Consider the following 13,892-nt stretch of genomic DNA (forward strand, 5'->3'; position numbering starts at 1 on the left):
AGACAGAAATCAAGACTTACGAGATTCCATGATCAGTACCAGCATATGAAATCCTCTGAAAGATAAAGATAAAATATCATTAGTTACCAATGTTAACATGTTTGTTGATTACTTCAGAGCAACCTGGATGAGTGGCCTAATTCATAATATGCATGATGGAGGTTATAAACAAGCAAAACAATGAAGATACCTGATTGATAACAGAGGAAGAACGATGTGAACCACAAGGGGTGTCATCAGGACGATAAAGAGGGATGTGTGTCAACAAAACCTTTGGATTTGATGTGGCATCTAGAAAGTATACATAAGTGAGATAAGATTAGCATAATCCAAATTAAATGCAGGTCATCAGTCAAAATAACTCACAAACCATTAGATATGTGTTTGATAAAATCCCAGGATAAAGATGTTTCTTTTCCTTGTTTAGGCCCTGCATAATCAAAATTATCTTGAGAAAAATCCATACATTGAACTCACAAAATTACTTGTGGCCATATTAAAGCAACTACTAAATCATCAAACCTAAGCATCAAATTTATACTCCTCTAGATAAAGTAAACCTACAATGTCCCAAGAAAATTTATATATAGATAGTCATGCAAGGACTGAGAAGAGTATTGGCGAAAGCCTTAAGCACTAGACCATCCTTTTTCTACAAGAACTAAATTGTAGTAAGATAAATATCAAACACAAGTACAAATCTTCATTGTTTTCTCCTCCTTGTGGACTTGCTTATTTTCTTGTCAGCTTCCAAGTCTATGCCAAAATAGATCTCCCAGAAAATAAAAACCTTCCAGATGTGCCACTTTAATGGAATGGGTGGTGAAGTGAGTTCATGGAATTTACCCATTTTATAAGGCATAGCTCATCATGTATGCCTCTTAAAGCAACATAAACCATCACTTAATTGTGTGGAACAATAGAAAACAAAATAAACCAATCATAGAAAATCTCATGATTAAGGGATTTTGAATCCCATAATTAAGGGAGTTTACAATCTCATAATTAAGAGAATCTATCCCCTATTTCAGGCCACTCAATCAGTATCAAATCAGCTCATATTATTAAAATTAATTAGAATAAAATATTATACAAAATCAATTTCCTTAGTTGTAAGGTTCTAATCAACCTATATATGTCTTCCTTTGCATAAAAAAAAGATTAATAAATGAGAAAAATTATATTCTCTTGTGTTCATGGTATCAGAGCCTACTTTGGGCCACTCAATCAAGTATCAAATCAGCCCATATTATAGGAAATGAATTAGAATGAAATATTGTATAGAATCACTTTCCTTAGTTGTACATATTATACTCAGCCTATATATGTCATCCTTTGTATCTAGAAAAAATTAATGAATTAGAAAAATTATATTCTCTTGCATTCATGGTATCGAAGTCTGGTTCCTATAGTAATCGTTTTTTTTTTTTCTTTCAGCCTTATTGTTGAAAGCCTTTTCCTCTATTCTACCACTTTCCGAATCAGTCCCAACTATTTCTTCTTTGTTTTCTCATGAAGAACCTACGCTACTATATTTGGAGAAGAGAAGATGACACGGGAGTACCTAATTTGCTACAATCTACTTATATGGACCTTGCTAATGCTACGGTATATTTTTCAGCCCACAATGTTGCTTCATAGTTTTCAACTCAGCCCACTCAAATATGACAGCTCATGAGCATATTCTTTTAATAAAGTTACAGTTGTTTCAAGGTGCTTTTCTTCATGACCAAGGAATGCATTAAAAATATTAGTTACCAGCTGTAAAACATTTAATTTCGAAATTCTCTATGCATGAAGGGTTGTTTCATGCACTAGTACTTATTTTGGTATTTAGGGGTTAGAAAGAACTTTAGAAACTGATGATATTGGCAGAAACTATCTTGGAGTGCTATCTTAAACTCTGTATCTCTTGGATGCGCCCTTGAGTGGTGAGTCTTTGTTTTTAGTTCTGCATCCTTGTTTATTATCCTTGGGGTAGTGATCTTTCTGTATCCCTTTGTGATTTTAAACTTGGTGGTGAGCTTTTTTTTTTATCTTATTAAAGTTTTATCATGAGTTCGTTCCTTTCCTACTATCAACTTTTTTCCGAAATCCATTCTGTATTACCCCCGGTATCAGAAGATGAGACCAATGCTTCCATCTCCAACAAACAGCTTAGGTGACAATCCATCTTCTTACAATACATAAACTCAACGGACAAAGCTTTCTTCATTGGTCTCAGCCCGTAATGTTATATATTCGAGGAAGAGGAAAGATCGGTCATTTGACCAGATCAACAACGACACTTGCAAAGAATGATCCCAAGTTCGAAGTATGGGATTCTAAAAATTCCATGATCATATGATGGTTAATAAACTCTAAGGAACCAGAAATTGGCCAAATATTTTCACCAATAGCAAGGGAGTTATAGGATGCTATGGTTGAGACATTTAGATATAGGGAATTCAACCAAGTATTTGAGATTACAAACAAGATTAGAGAGCTTAAACAAGGTAATACTAATGTTACAAAATACTTTAATTCCTTGAAGACACTCTAGCAAGAGCTTGATATTTTTTATAATTTTGAGTGGTCATGTGCTGCAAATAGTGCTCGATACATAAAAACGCTTGAGAGGGCCTTTCAATTTTTGGTATGTTTAAACAAAGAACTAGATGAAGATCATGGATGAATATTTGGGAAGGATCCATTGCTATCTCTCCAAGTTATATTCTCTGAAGTTAGGAGGGAGGATAGTAAAAGACAAGTCATGATGGGATCTTCCACTCCATCTATGGTTGTAAAAGATTCTACACTTATTATGAGAACTGAAATTATTTCTTTTGCTAACGTTGTGCAACGTAATCAAAGGAAGGGAGATGATAAAGGCAAGTATGATGTTTCTTTTGTAATAACCCAAGACACACAAGAGAAACCTGTTGGATGATACATCAAAAACCAACAAACTGGAAGAACAATCAAATTCCAAAAAAGGCTAATAGCAAAGGATTTCAAGTAGACAATCAATTTGCCACCACTTCTAAAGGAGCCGAAATGTCTGTATTCAGTAAGGAACAAATTGAGCAACTATTTAAGTTTCTAAGCCAGTCCCAAAATCCTAATCCTTCTCCATCATCATCTTACTCTTTGGCCAAAGAAGGTAATTGTTTCACAGCCACGTCTGCTTCTTTTGGTCTCAAGGTGTTAGGACTATAGCTAGGAGAGTCCTAATTGAGAGGGACATTCATGTAAAACCTACCTAAGCCGACCCCTATTAAAGAGGTGAAGTGGCCGGCTAGGGTTAGTGTTAGGATCAAGAGCACTAAGAGGGCGGGGGTGAATTAGTGTAGCGGAAATTTTTCAGCGATTAAAACCGAAAGCTGCGTTCGTTTGACAAAAAAACGATTTCAATGTAAAAGCCGATTCTAAGATTACTTAAGATTAAGCGAGATGACGTTAAAGTAAATCTACAAAGACAGTTTGCAGTTTATGATGAAAATCAGAATGCAAGCGCAAACTGAAATGCGACGTTCGTACGATAAAACCAGTTTACGTCTAAATGACAATTTTGAAGATACTGAACTTTGAGATATGTTTTATACATGCGTAGAAGGCAGTTTGCAGTTATGATTGAAATCAAGACGTAAACGTAAACTGAAATGTAATGATCGTACGAAAAAGCCGATTTACGTCTAAACGCAGATTCGGAAAGTTCTGAACTTATAAATTCGTTCGTAAAAGCGCAGAAGGCAGTAGCTATTTAGGAGGTTTGCAGTAAAGTTAAAATGCTCAAAGTAAATGCAAACCGAGATTTAGAGTGGTTCGGTCAATCTTGACCTACTCCACTTTTGGCTTCCTCCACCGACGAGATCACCGACGTCAACTAGAGGCCTTCCTTCAATAGGCGAAGGCCAACCACCCTTTTACAGTTTCACTCCTTTTGACGGGTTTAGGAGACAACCCTTACAGAAATTTTCTCTCCTCTCTTTACAGCTCAAAACTTTGAAGAACAGAGGGAGGAGAACTTTTGGCCTTTACAACAATTTTGAGCTCTAAGAATCACAGAAAGATATCAAGATTTCGAGTGTAAGTTGCTTCCTTTCAGTGCTGAATGGGTGGGGTATTTATAGGCCCCAACCCAGTTCAAATTTGGAGCTCAAAACTGTCAATTCCCGGAATTCCGGGATCAGGCGGTTACACCTCCTGACTAGGGCGGTTGCACCGCCTGGCAGAGCTCGAAGACTGAGCCTCTGGGCGGTGCTACCTCCTGTCAGGGGCGGTTGCACCTCTCTGCCAGAGCTCGAAGACCGAGCTCAGGTGGTTGCACCTCCCGACTGGGGCGGTTGCACCGCCTGCCAGAGCTCGAAGACCGAGCTTAGGCGGTGCTACCTCCTGTCAGGAGAGGTTGCACCGCCCAGTCTCGCTTGGAGACTGAGCCCAAGCGGTTGCACCTCCTGGCTGGGGCGGTTGCACCGCCCAGTCTCCTTGGGAGACTTAGCCCAGGCGGTGCTACCTCCTGGCTTGGGCGGTTGCACCTCCCACAGTAATCAGGGTCCGAATGGGTAGATCCATTCGACCCAATTTGAGTTTTTTCAGGGGCCCAAGTGCCCCAAGATTAAGCTAATGGGATCACCTCCCATTACCAACTTAATCATTGTGCTAACTACGATAAATCCTAAGACAATTTCTGCAGCTTGCTCCGGTGCGTCAATCGCTTCTTCCGATGAGTTTCCGGCGAACTTCCGTCGATCATCCGATGAACCCTCGGTGATTCTCCTGCGGACTTCCGGCAAACTCCTGGACTTGCGACGATCCACTTGGCGAGTTCCGACGAGCTTCTTTGGCAAGCTTATGGACTTCTCGGATTTGTTCCCGCAGAACCTCCGACGACTGTCCGAACTTCCGTCGAGCTCTCGAACTCCCAACGTGATCATTGTCATGACTCCGGCGCAACTCCTGCTGCATGTCTTACTTTCATCGTAGTTAATCCTGCACACTTATCTCAATATATAGGTTAGACAACAAATGACAATTGACTTCATCATCAAAATCCGAGATTCAACAATCTCCCCGTTTTTTATGATGACAATCAATTCATAATGTAGTTAACCTTAACTCCCCCTGTCTACATGCCATACTTGAGATCAGTCATTCTTGAATTCAAGACCTAAGAATTCAAGTGACATTTCTGAAGATGATGTCAAGGCTTGACATTCATTCTTACATAGTAATTTTGAATGATGGTAATTGAAGCAATTCATGATATTGTAAGATATCAACATGTAAATCTGTGAAGTAAGATTTTGATATCATTACATGATGTACACATTTCAAATATTTTAGCAAGTGTTGCATTTCTATATATGGCATCTGTTCATATATTTCTTGATGATGCAGGCATGGCATAATCATAGCATCAGTGTTTATAGCATCAAATCAATTCATATATTTCTCCCCCTTTGTCATCAACAAAAAGCATGATTAGATGTGATACCAGGAGAACAATATAAGCAAGTTATCAAGCATATAAAGGAAGGCATGATACGTATAATGCTTTGAATTCTTCTTCTCCTTCTATGTTATAATTCTTTGTGCATGAAGGAGGAAAGTCATTTTATCAAATCCATTTCGAAAAAAAATATTTTTCATACGAGTGTATTTGATTTTTGTCATTCCAACTGTTAAGCGAGTCCGAAAATGAGATGAATTCTTTCATGCATTCGGACAAGATTATGCTACAGTTTTTCAAAAATCAAAACATTTCAACACATGGCAATCAAGTGATTTGATCATTCAATAAAGTCCGAAAAGTAATTTTAACTAGTTTAAGTATTCGGACACATCAACATTCCTAATTCTCTTCTTATAAAATCAAATTGTTCTTCACTTAGAGGTTTTGTAAAAATATCGGCTAGTTGATGTTTAGTATCAATGAACTCTATGATTACATCATGATTAGTAACATGATCTCGTATAAAATGATGTCTAATATCAATATGTTTTTTTCTTGAGTGTTGTATAGGATTCTTTATTAAGCATATTGCACTTGTGTTATCACATTTAATGAGAATATTTTTAAGATGAACTTTATAATCTTCTAAGGTGTTTTTCATCCATACAACTTGTGCACAACATGCACTTGCTGCAATATATTCAGCTTCGGTTGTTGATAGTGCAACCGAGTTTTGTTTCTTAGATGACCAGGAAACAAGGGCATGTCCCAAAAATTGACATGTTCCTGATGTGCTTTTTCTATCTAGTCTACAGCCAGCAAAGTCTGCATCAGCATAAGCAATTAACTCAAGATTCTCTTATTTTGGATACCATAATCCTAGATTTGTGGTACCATTAAGATATCTGAGTATTCGTTTAACTGCTTTGAGATGAGATATCTTAGGGTTTGATTGAAATCTAGCACAAAGTCCTACACTGAACATGATGTCTGGTCTAGTTGCAGTGAGGTAAAGTAAACTTCCTATCATACCCCTATAAGTTTTTTGATCGAAGCTTTCTCCACTTTCATCAATTTCTAACTTAGTGGAGGTGCTCATAGGAGTGTTAATAGCTTTTGAGTTATTCATATTAAACTTTTTTAGTAAATTCATAGCATATTTAGTTTGACTAATAAAGATGTCATTGCTTAGTTGTTTGATTTGTAAACCTAAGAAGAATGTTAATTCTCCCATTAAACTCATTTCAAATTCAAGACTCATAGTTTTAGTAAAAGATTCACAAAGAGATTCATTCGTAAAACCAAAGATAATATCATCAACATAAATCTGAACAATGAGAAAATTATTTTCAAAATTCTTGATGAATAATGTAGTATCAACCTTGCCTTTCATGAAATTATTTTCAATAAGAAAAGAACTAAGTCTCTCATACCAAGCCCTCGGAGTTTGTTTTAAACCATAGAGAGCTTTAGTTAATCTAAACACATGATTATGGAGGCTATTATTTTCAAATCCAGGAGGTTGTTCAACATAGACTTCTTCGGAAATAAAGCCATTAAGAAAAACGTTTTTAACATCCATTTGAAATAACTTAAAATTATTACTACTAGCGTCGGCAAGGAGCATTCTTATGGCTTCTAATCGAGCCACAGGAGCGAAGGTTTCTTCGTAATCGATACCTTCTTCTTGGTTGAAACCTTTGGCCACTAATCTAGCCTTGTTTCTAACCACGATACCATTTTCATCTTGCTTGTTTCTAAAGACCCATTTAGTACCAATAACTAAATGGTCATTAGGCCTAGGAACAAGCGTCCACACCTCATTTCTCTCAAATTGATTTAATTCATCTTGCATTGCGATAATCCATGAATCATCTTTCATGGCTTCGTCAACACATTTGGGTTCAATTTGGGAGAGAAAGCGACGTTGGCACAAAAATTTTTAAGAGAAGATCGTGTTTGAACCCCCTTTGATGTGTCTCCTAAGATTAGCTCCTTAGGATGAGCATCTACATACTTCCAATCCTTAGGTAAGGATGTTTCGGAAGTGGATGCATCCAAGTTGCTAGTTGGAGACGGGGTTTCATTTAAATTCAAGGAATCAAAATTAACATCATCATCAAAATCGTTTTTCCTGATTTCGGAAATCTCATTGAAAACAACATGAATAGATTCTTCAATAATTAAAGTTCTTTTATTGAAGATACGAAAAGCTTTAGAAACCGAAGAATAACCAAGAAAGATTCCTTCATCGGATTTAACATCAAATTTTCCTAAGTTATCCTTTTCATTCAAGATAAAACACTTACACCCAAAGACTTTAAAATATGAAACATTGGGTTTTTTGTTATTCCATAACTCATAAGGAGTTTTGGTGAGTAAGGGTCTTACTAGAACTCTATTCAAAATATAGCATGCGGTGTTTACGGCTTCGGCCCAAAAATATTTGGGTAGGCTATGTTCATTCAACATGGTTCTTGTCATTTCTTGTAAATTTCGATTTTTTCTTTCTACTACTCCATTTTGTTGAGGATTTCTTGGAGTAGAGAAATTATGGTTGTATCCGTTGAGTTCACAAAATTCTTGGAAATCATGGTTTTGAAATTCTCCACCGTGATCACTTCTAATTGACGAAATCATGGAACCCTTTTCATTTTGAACAAGTTTACAAAACTTGGTAAAATATCTAAAGCATTCATTTTTCTGTTTTAAGAAGTAGGTCCATGTATATCTGTTATAGTCATCCACAATGACGAAGGCGTATTTGCTACCTCCTAGACTTTATGTAGAGATTGGTCCGAACAAGTCCATATGGATTAATTGTAAGGGTCTAGAGGTGCTTATTTGATTCTTAGATTTGAAGCTACCCTTAATTTGTTTACCTAATTAGCAAGCATCACATACATTATCTTTGATGAACTTGATATGAGGAATTCCTCTTACAAGTTCTTTAGATGATATTTGAGTGATTAGTTTCATGCTAGCATGACCTAATCTTCTATGCCATAGCCAAGCATCCTCATTCAAAACCGAAAAACATATTTCATTACACAAATCATTGATGTCAATAGTGTATACGTTATTTTGTTTTAATGCAATCATAGACATGTTTTTGTGTGGTTTTTCAATGATGCAAGCATTAGATTCGAATCTGACAATGTATCCTTTATCACATAATTGACTAATGCTCAAGAGGTTATGTTTTAAGCCATCAACTGACAAAACATCTTCGATAAAGAAGTTGGATTTGTTACCTATGGTTCCTTTGCCAACGATTTTACCCTTGTTGTTGTCTCCGAAGGTGACATAGCCTTCGTCTATGCTAGTGAGTTTAGAGAATTGAGATGGATCTCCGGTCATATGCCTTGAGCATCCACTATCAAGGTACCATCTCTTGCTCCTAGCTTACGATGGTATAGGTTTCTACAAGAAAGGATGATTTTTAGGTACCCATTTTCTTTTGGGTGTCTCAAAGATAGATCTACATTGTTTATCATGTTGCATAGAGTTTATCATGGTTCCTTTAGGAACCCAAATCAATTTGTTTGGACTAATTTTCTTGAATGGACAATAATGCGTCTTGTGTCCAAATTTGCAACAAAAGTTGCATTTGTTTTGGTGTCGAACATGTAGGATGGGGCCTTTTATGAAGGTGGTTGGATTTTGGTGAGGACTTCTGACAAATCCAATTCCACTTCTTTTGGGAACGTGACCCTTGTTTGCAAGGATCATGTTCAGTGACTTGCTACCAACCTTAAATTTCTTTAAGGTGTCCTTAAGTAGCAAGTTTTCCATTTGGAAAGTTTCTAGATCATGGCATTTGATGCATGAATTTAAACTATCATGATATTCAGTTTTTAACTTATCAAAATCACAAGTAAGACTATCATGCTCCTTTTCTAGCAATTTGTATTTTCAATCAATAATTTTGCATTCATCAAATAAGTCATTGAAGGCATTTAACAATTCATCGAAAGATATATCTGCATCTATTAAATTCGTTACCTCTTCTCCGATGGCCATTAAGGCGTAATGAGCAACTTGCTCGGTGTTGGACTCCTCTTCTTCGGACGCGCTCAAATCATCCCATGTTGCTTTGAGCGCCTTCTTCTTTGTTGTTCTCTTTTTGACTTGGGGACAATCACTCTTGTAGTGTCCCGGCTTTTTGCACTCATAGCAAATAACTTGGTCCTTTTTGGGTTCAAGTTTATTTTTAGTGTCATTCTTAAACTTGTTTCTTTTAATGAATTTTTTAAATTTTCTTGTTAGAAGTGCCAAGTCATCGTCACAGTCCTCATCACTTGAGTTTTCTTTCAAGTGGTCTTCCAAAGTTCTAAGTGCCATATCCTTCCTGTTCTTTGGAAGGATGTCTTCTTGCTCTTCATGAGCTTTGCAAGTCATCTCGTAGGTCATTAATGACCCAATTAGTTCTTCAAGAGGGAAGTTGTTTAGATCTTTCGCCTCTTGAATAGCAGTGACTTTAGGATCCCAACTCTTAGGAAGGGATCTTAGAATCTTATTTACGAGCTCAAAATCCGAAAAACTTTTTCCGAGTCCTTTTAGACCGTTGACGACATCCGTGAAACGGGTAAACATGTCGCCAATAGTCTCACTCGGTTTCATCCGGAAAAGTTCAAAAGAGTGTAACAAAAGATTGATTTTTGACTCTTTCACTCTACTTGTGCCTTCATGAGTCACTTCGAGTGTGTGCCAAATATCAAATGCGGTTTCACAAATCGAAACACGAATAAACTCGTTTTTATCAAGTGCACAAAATAAGGCATTCATAGCCTTTGCATTAAGAGCGAAAGCCTTCTTCTCCAAATCATTCCAATCGATCATTGGAAGAGAAGACTTTGAAAAACCGTTTTCGACAAGATTCCAAAGTTCAAAATCCATAGAAATAAGAAAGATCCTCATTCGGGTCTTCCAATAGGTGTAGTCCGTCCCATTGAACATGGGTGGACATATAATAGAATGGCCCTCTTGATTTCCGGCGTAAGCCATCTCTCTAGGGTTTTAATCCGTTTGAGAGTTAACCCCGCTCTGATACCAATTGTTAGGATCAAGAGCACTAAGAGGGGGGGGGGGTGAATTAGTGCAGCGGAAATTTTTCAGCGATTAAAACCGAAAGCTGTGTTCGTTTGACAAAAAAACGATTTCAATGTAAAAGCCGATTCTAAGATTACTTAAGATTAAGCGAGATGACGTTAAAGTAAATCTACAAAGGCAGTTTGCAGTTTATGATGAAAATCAGAATGCAAGCGCAAACTGAAATGCGACGTTCGTACGATAAAACCAGTTTACGTCTAAATGACAATTTTGAAGATACTGAACTTTAAGATATGTTTTATACATGCGCAGAAGGCAATTTGCAGTTATGATTGAAATCAAGACGTAAAGGTAAACTGAAATGTAATGATCGTACGAAAAAGCCGATTTACGTCTAAACGCAGATTCGGAAAGTTCTGAACTTAGAAATTCGTTCGTAAAAGCGCAGAAGGCAGTAGCTATTTAGGAGGTTTGCAGTAAAGTTAAAATGCTCAAAGTAAATGCAAACCGAGATTTAGAGTGGTTCGGTCAATCTTGACCTACTCCACTTTTGGCTTCCTCCACCGACGAGGTCACCGACGTCAACTAGAGGCCTTCCTTCAATAGGCGAAGGCCAACCACCCTTTTACAGTTTCACTCCTTTTGACGGGCTTAGGAGACAACCCTTATAGAAATTTTCTCTCCTCTCTTTACAACTCAAAACTTTGAAAACAGAGGGAGGAGAACTTTTGGCCTTTACAACAATTTTGAGTTCTAAGAATCACAGAAAGATATCAAGATTTCGAGTGTAAGTTGCTTCCTTTCAGTGCTGAATGGGTGGGGTATTTATAAGCCCCAACCCAATTCAAATTTAGAGCTCAAAACTGTCAATTCCCGGAATTCCGGGATCAGGCGGTTGCACCTCCTGACTGGGGCGGTTGCACCGCCTGGCATTGCTCGAAGACTGAGCCTCTGGGCGGTGCTACCTCCTGTCAGGGGCGGTTGCACCTCTCTGCCAGAGCTCGAAGACCGAGCTCAGGCGGTTGCACCTCCTGACTGGGGCGGTTGCATCGCCTGCCAGAGCTCGAAGACCGAGCTCAGGCGGTGCTACCTCTTGTCAGGAGAGGTTGCACCGCCCAGTCTCGCTTGGAGACTGAGCCCAGGCGGTTGCATCTCCTGGCTGGGGCGGTTGCACCGCCCAGTCTCCCTGGGAGACTTAGCCCAGGCGGTGCTACCTCCTGGCTTGGGCGGTTGCACCTCCCACAGTAATCAGGGTCCGAATGGGTAGATCTATTCGGCCCAATTTGAGTTTTTTCATGGGCCCAATTGCCCCAAGATTAAGCTAATGGGATCACCTCCCATTACCAACTTAATCATTGTGCTAACTACGATAAATCCTAAGACAATTTCTGTAGCTTGCTCCGGTGCGTCAATCGCTTCTTCCGGCGAGTTTCCGGCGAACTTTCGTCGATCATCCGATGAACCCTCGGTGATTCTCCTGCGGACTTCCGGCAAACTCCTGGACTTGCGACGATCCACTTGGCGAGTTCCGACGAGCTTCTTTGGCAAACTTATGGACTTCTCGGATTTGTTCCCGCAGAACTTCCGACGACTGTCCGAACTTCCGTCGAGCTCTCGAACTCCCAACGTGATCATTGTCATGACTCTGGCGCAACTCCTGCTGCATATCTTACTTTTATCGTAGTTAATCATGCACACTTATCTCAACATATAGGTTAGACAACAAATGACAATTGACTTCATCATCAAAATCCGAGATTCAACAGTTAGGAGGTTATTTTTTAGAGAAGAATAAGGAGTTGTAAAGGAATAGGAGTCTTGAGTAGGAGTCCTATTAGGAGTTGGTTATAAGTAGGAGTCTTGAGTAGGAGTCCAATTAGGAGTTGGTTAGAAGTAGGAGTCTTAAGTAAGAGTTCTATTAGGAGTTAGGGTTTAGAAGCCCTATAAATAGTCATGTATTCCACCTCTTTTCATAAGCAATAGATGAATCTTTTCTGCAGCCTTTGAGCAGCAACTTGGAGGGAGGAACCCCTATAGAGTTCCAAGGAGGCCGATCCCCTAAAGAGATCAACCCCAAGTTTAGAATCTCTAAGGGTTCTATCACTTGGTATCAGAGCAGCGTTCTTGGCATCTGGCTGCCCTTCCACAGCCATCCATCAACCCTCCACAACCGCCCAAAGCAATTCCTACAATTGCTTAAGAGATCGTTTCAAAATTCCGTCGTTATCTCCATCACCACGGATCATCCTTTGATCTCCCCGTGAATTGCAACAGGTTCTGGTTTTCTACCTTACTGCTGCTGCAATTTAGTTATCCTTATTTGAAAATCCGAAAAAAATTATTCCTATATTGCTGCATAAACTTTTCGTCATAAAGTTTTCATCTCTACGGCGAAAGATACATTGTAGAATTCCAACCGTATAGCACCGTCTGTTTGATCTTGCTACTGTGTTTTTTCTATCCAAATCTCTATGAAATTTTTATGACATCTTTGACAATTCCTAACAGTAGATTTCCTTTGGTTTTGTCAAAAAATTCTCAATATAAACCATTGATATTTTACGTCTAATCTGCTATACTTGAAAATTTGCACTGTAAAATTTCAGCCGCATAGCACTATTTGTTTGATCTTGATACTATGTTTTTTCTATCCAAATCTCTACGAAATTTGTATGATAGCTTTGAGACTTCCTAACAGTGGAATTCCCTTTGGTTTCATCAAAAAATTCTCAATATAAACCACTGATCTTTTACGTCCAATCTGCTATACTTAAAAATCTATGCTGCAGAAAATTTCAGCTGCATATTGTTGCCTTAACCCATCTATTTGCAATCTTTTTTGAATGAAATTTCTTATACACTTCATAGATCATCTTGGCTTTCCATCTATGATTGATCTATTAAGAAATTCATCTATAAAAATGATTTTGTGTTGCTGCAAATTTTCGTCGTAACCCGCTGAAATTTCTCGACGAGAATTCTGCAATCGCAACTGGCACCAATTTCCTTGCTGTTATACTGCCGAAATTTTCTTGATTAAATTAGATATCCTTGCTGTCATATAAACTGTGATTTTGCTATCAATTCCGTCCTCAATTCTCTCAAGTTTTTGGTGGAAATTACATCGAGAAACTGTTGTTTCTTCGACGATAATTCTACTCTTACAAGACAGCACATACTTGTTGCAACTTTGCTACCATCTACCACAGATCCAAAACTTTCATCTACAGCCCTAAAACTCCACTAAACCACACCCTCAAACTGCACCTAAAATAGCCACAAAACAAGCCTAAACCGTAGCCTACATCCACCGATCTACCAACCCTTTCAACCATCACCTCTCTCAACCAATACATGCCTTTAACCCGACAACAAAAGAGAGATCTTAACATCACAGATTTGGCGG

At 38.3% G+C, this 13,892-nt stretch overlaps 1 protein-coding gene across 6 annotated transcripts in view; it reads right to left on the reverse strand.

The window, feature by feature from the left end:
• LOC103988496 (uncharacterized protein C630.12) overlaps nt 1-13,892 on the reverse strand; it is a 41,011-nt gene that overhangs the window by 1,666 nt on the left and 25,453 nt on the right. For 5 of the 6 annotated variants that reach the window (XM_065161455.1, XM_065161454.1, XM_065161457.1 and 2 more), the window contains exons 6-8: nt 371-430; nt 191-291; nt 21-55 (exon numbers count right to left, since the gene is read on the reverse strand). In XM_065161455.1, the coding sequence (XP_065017527.1) occupies nt 21-55; nt 191-291; nt 371-430 (196 nt within the window). The remainder of the gene's footprint in view (nt 1-20; nt 56-190; nt 292-370; nt 431-13,892) is intronic. The other variant, XM_065161456.1, reaches the window with a different exon arrangement.

The sequence above is a fragment of the Musa acuminata genome, chromosome BXJ3-8 (genome assembly GCF_036884655.1).
Source record: "Musa acuminata AAA Group cultivar baxijiao chromosome BXJ3-8, Cavendish_Baxijiao_AAA, whole genome shotgun sequence".
Classification (NCBI taxonomy): Eukaryota; Viridiplantae; Streptophyta; class Magnoliopsida; order Zingiberales; family Musaceae; genus Musa; species Musa acuminata.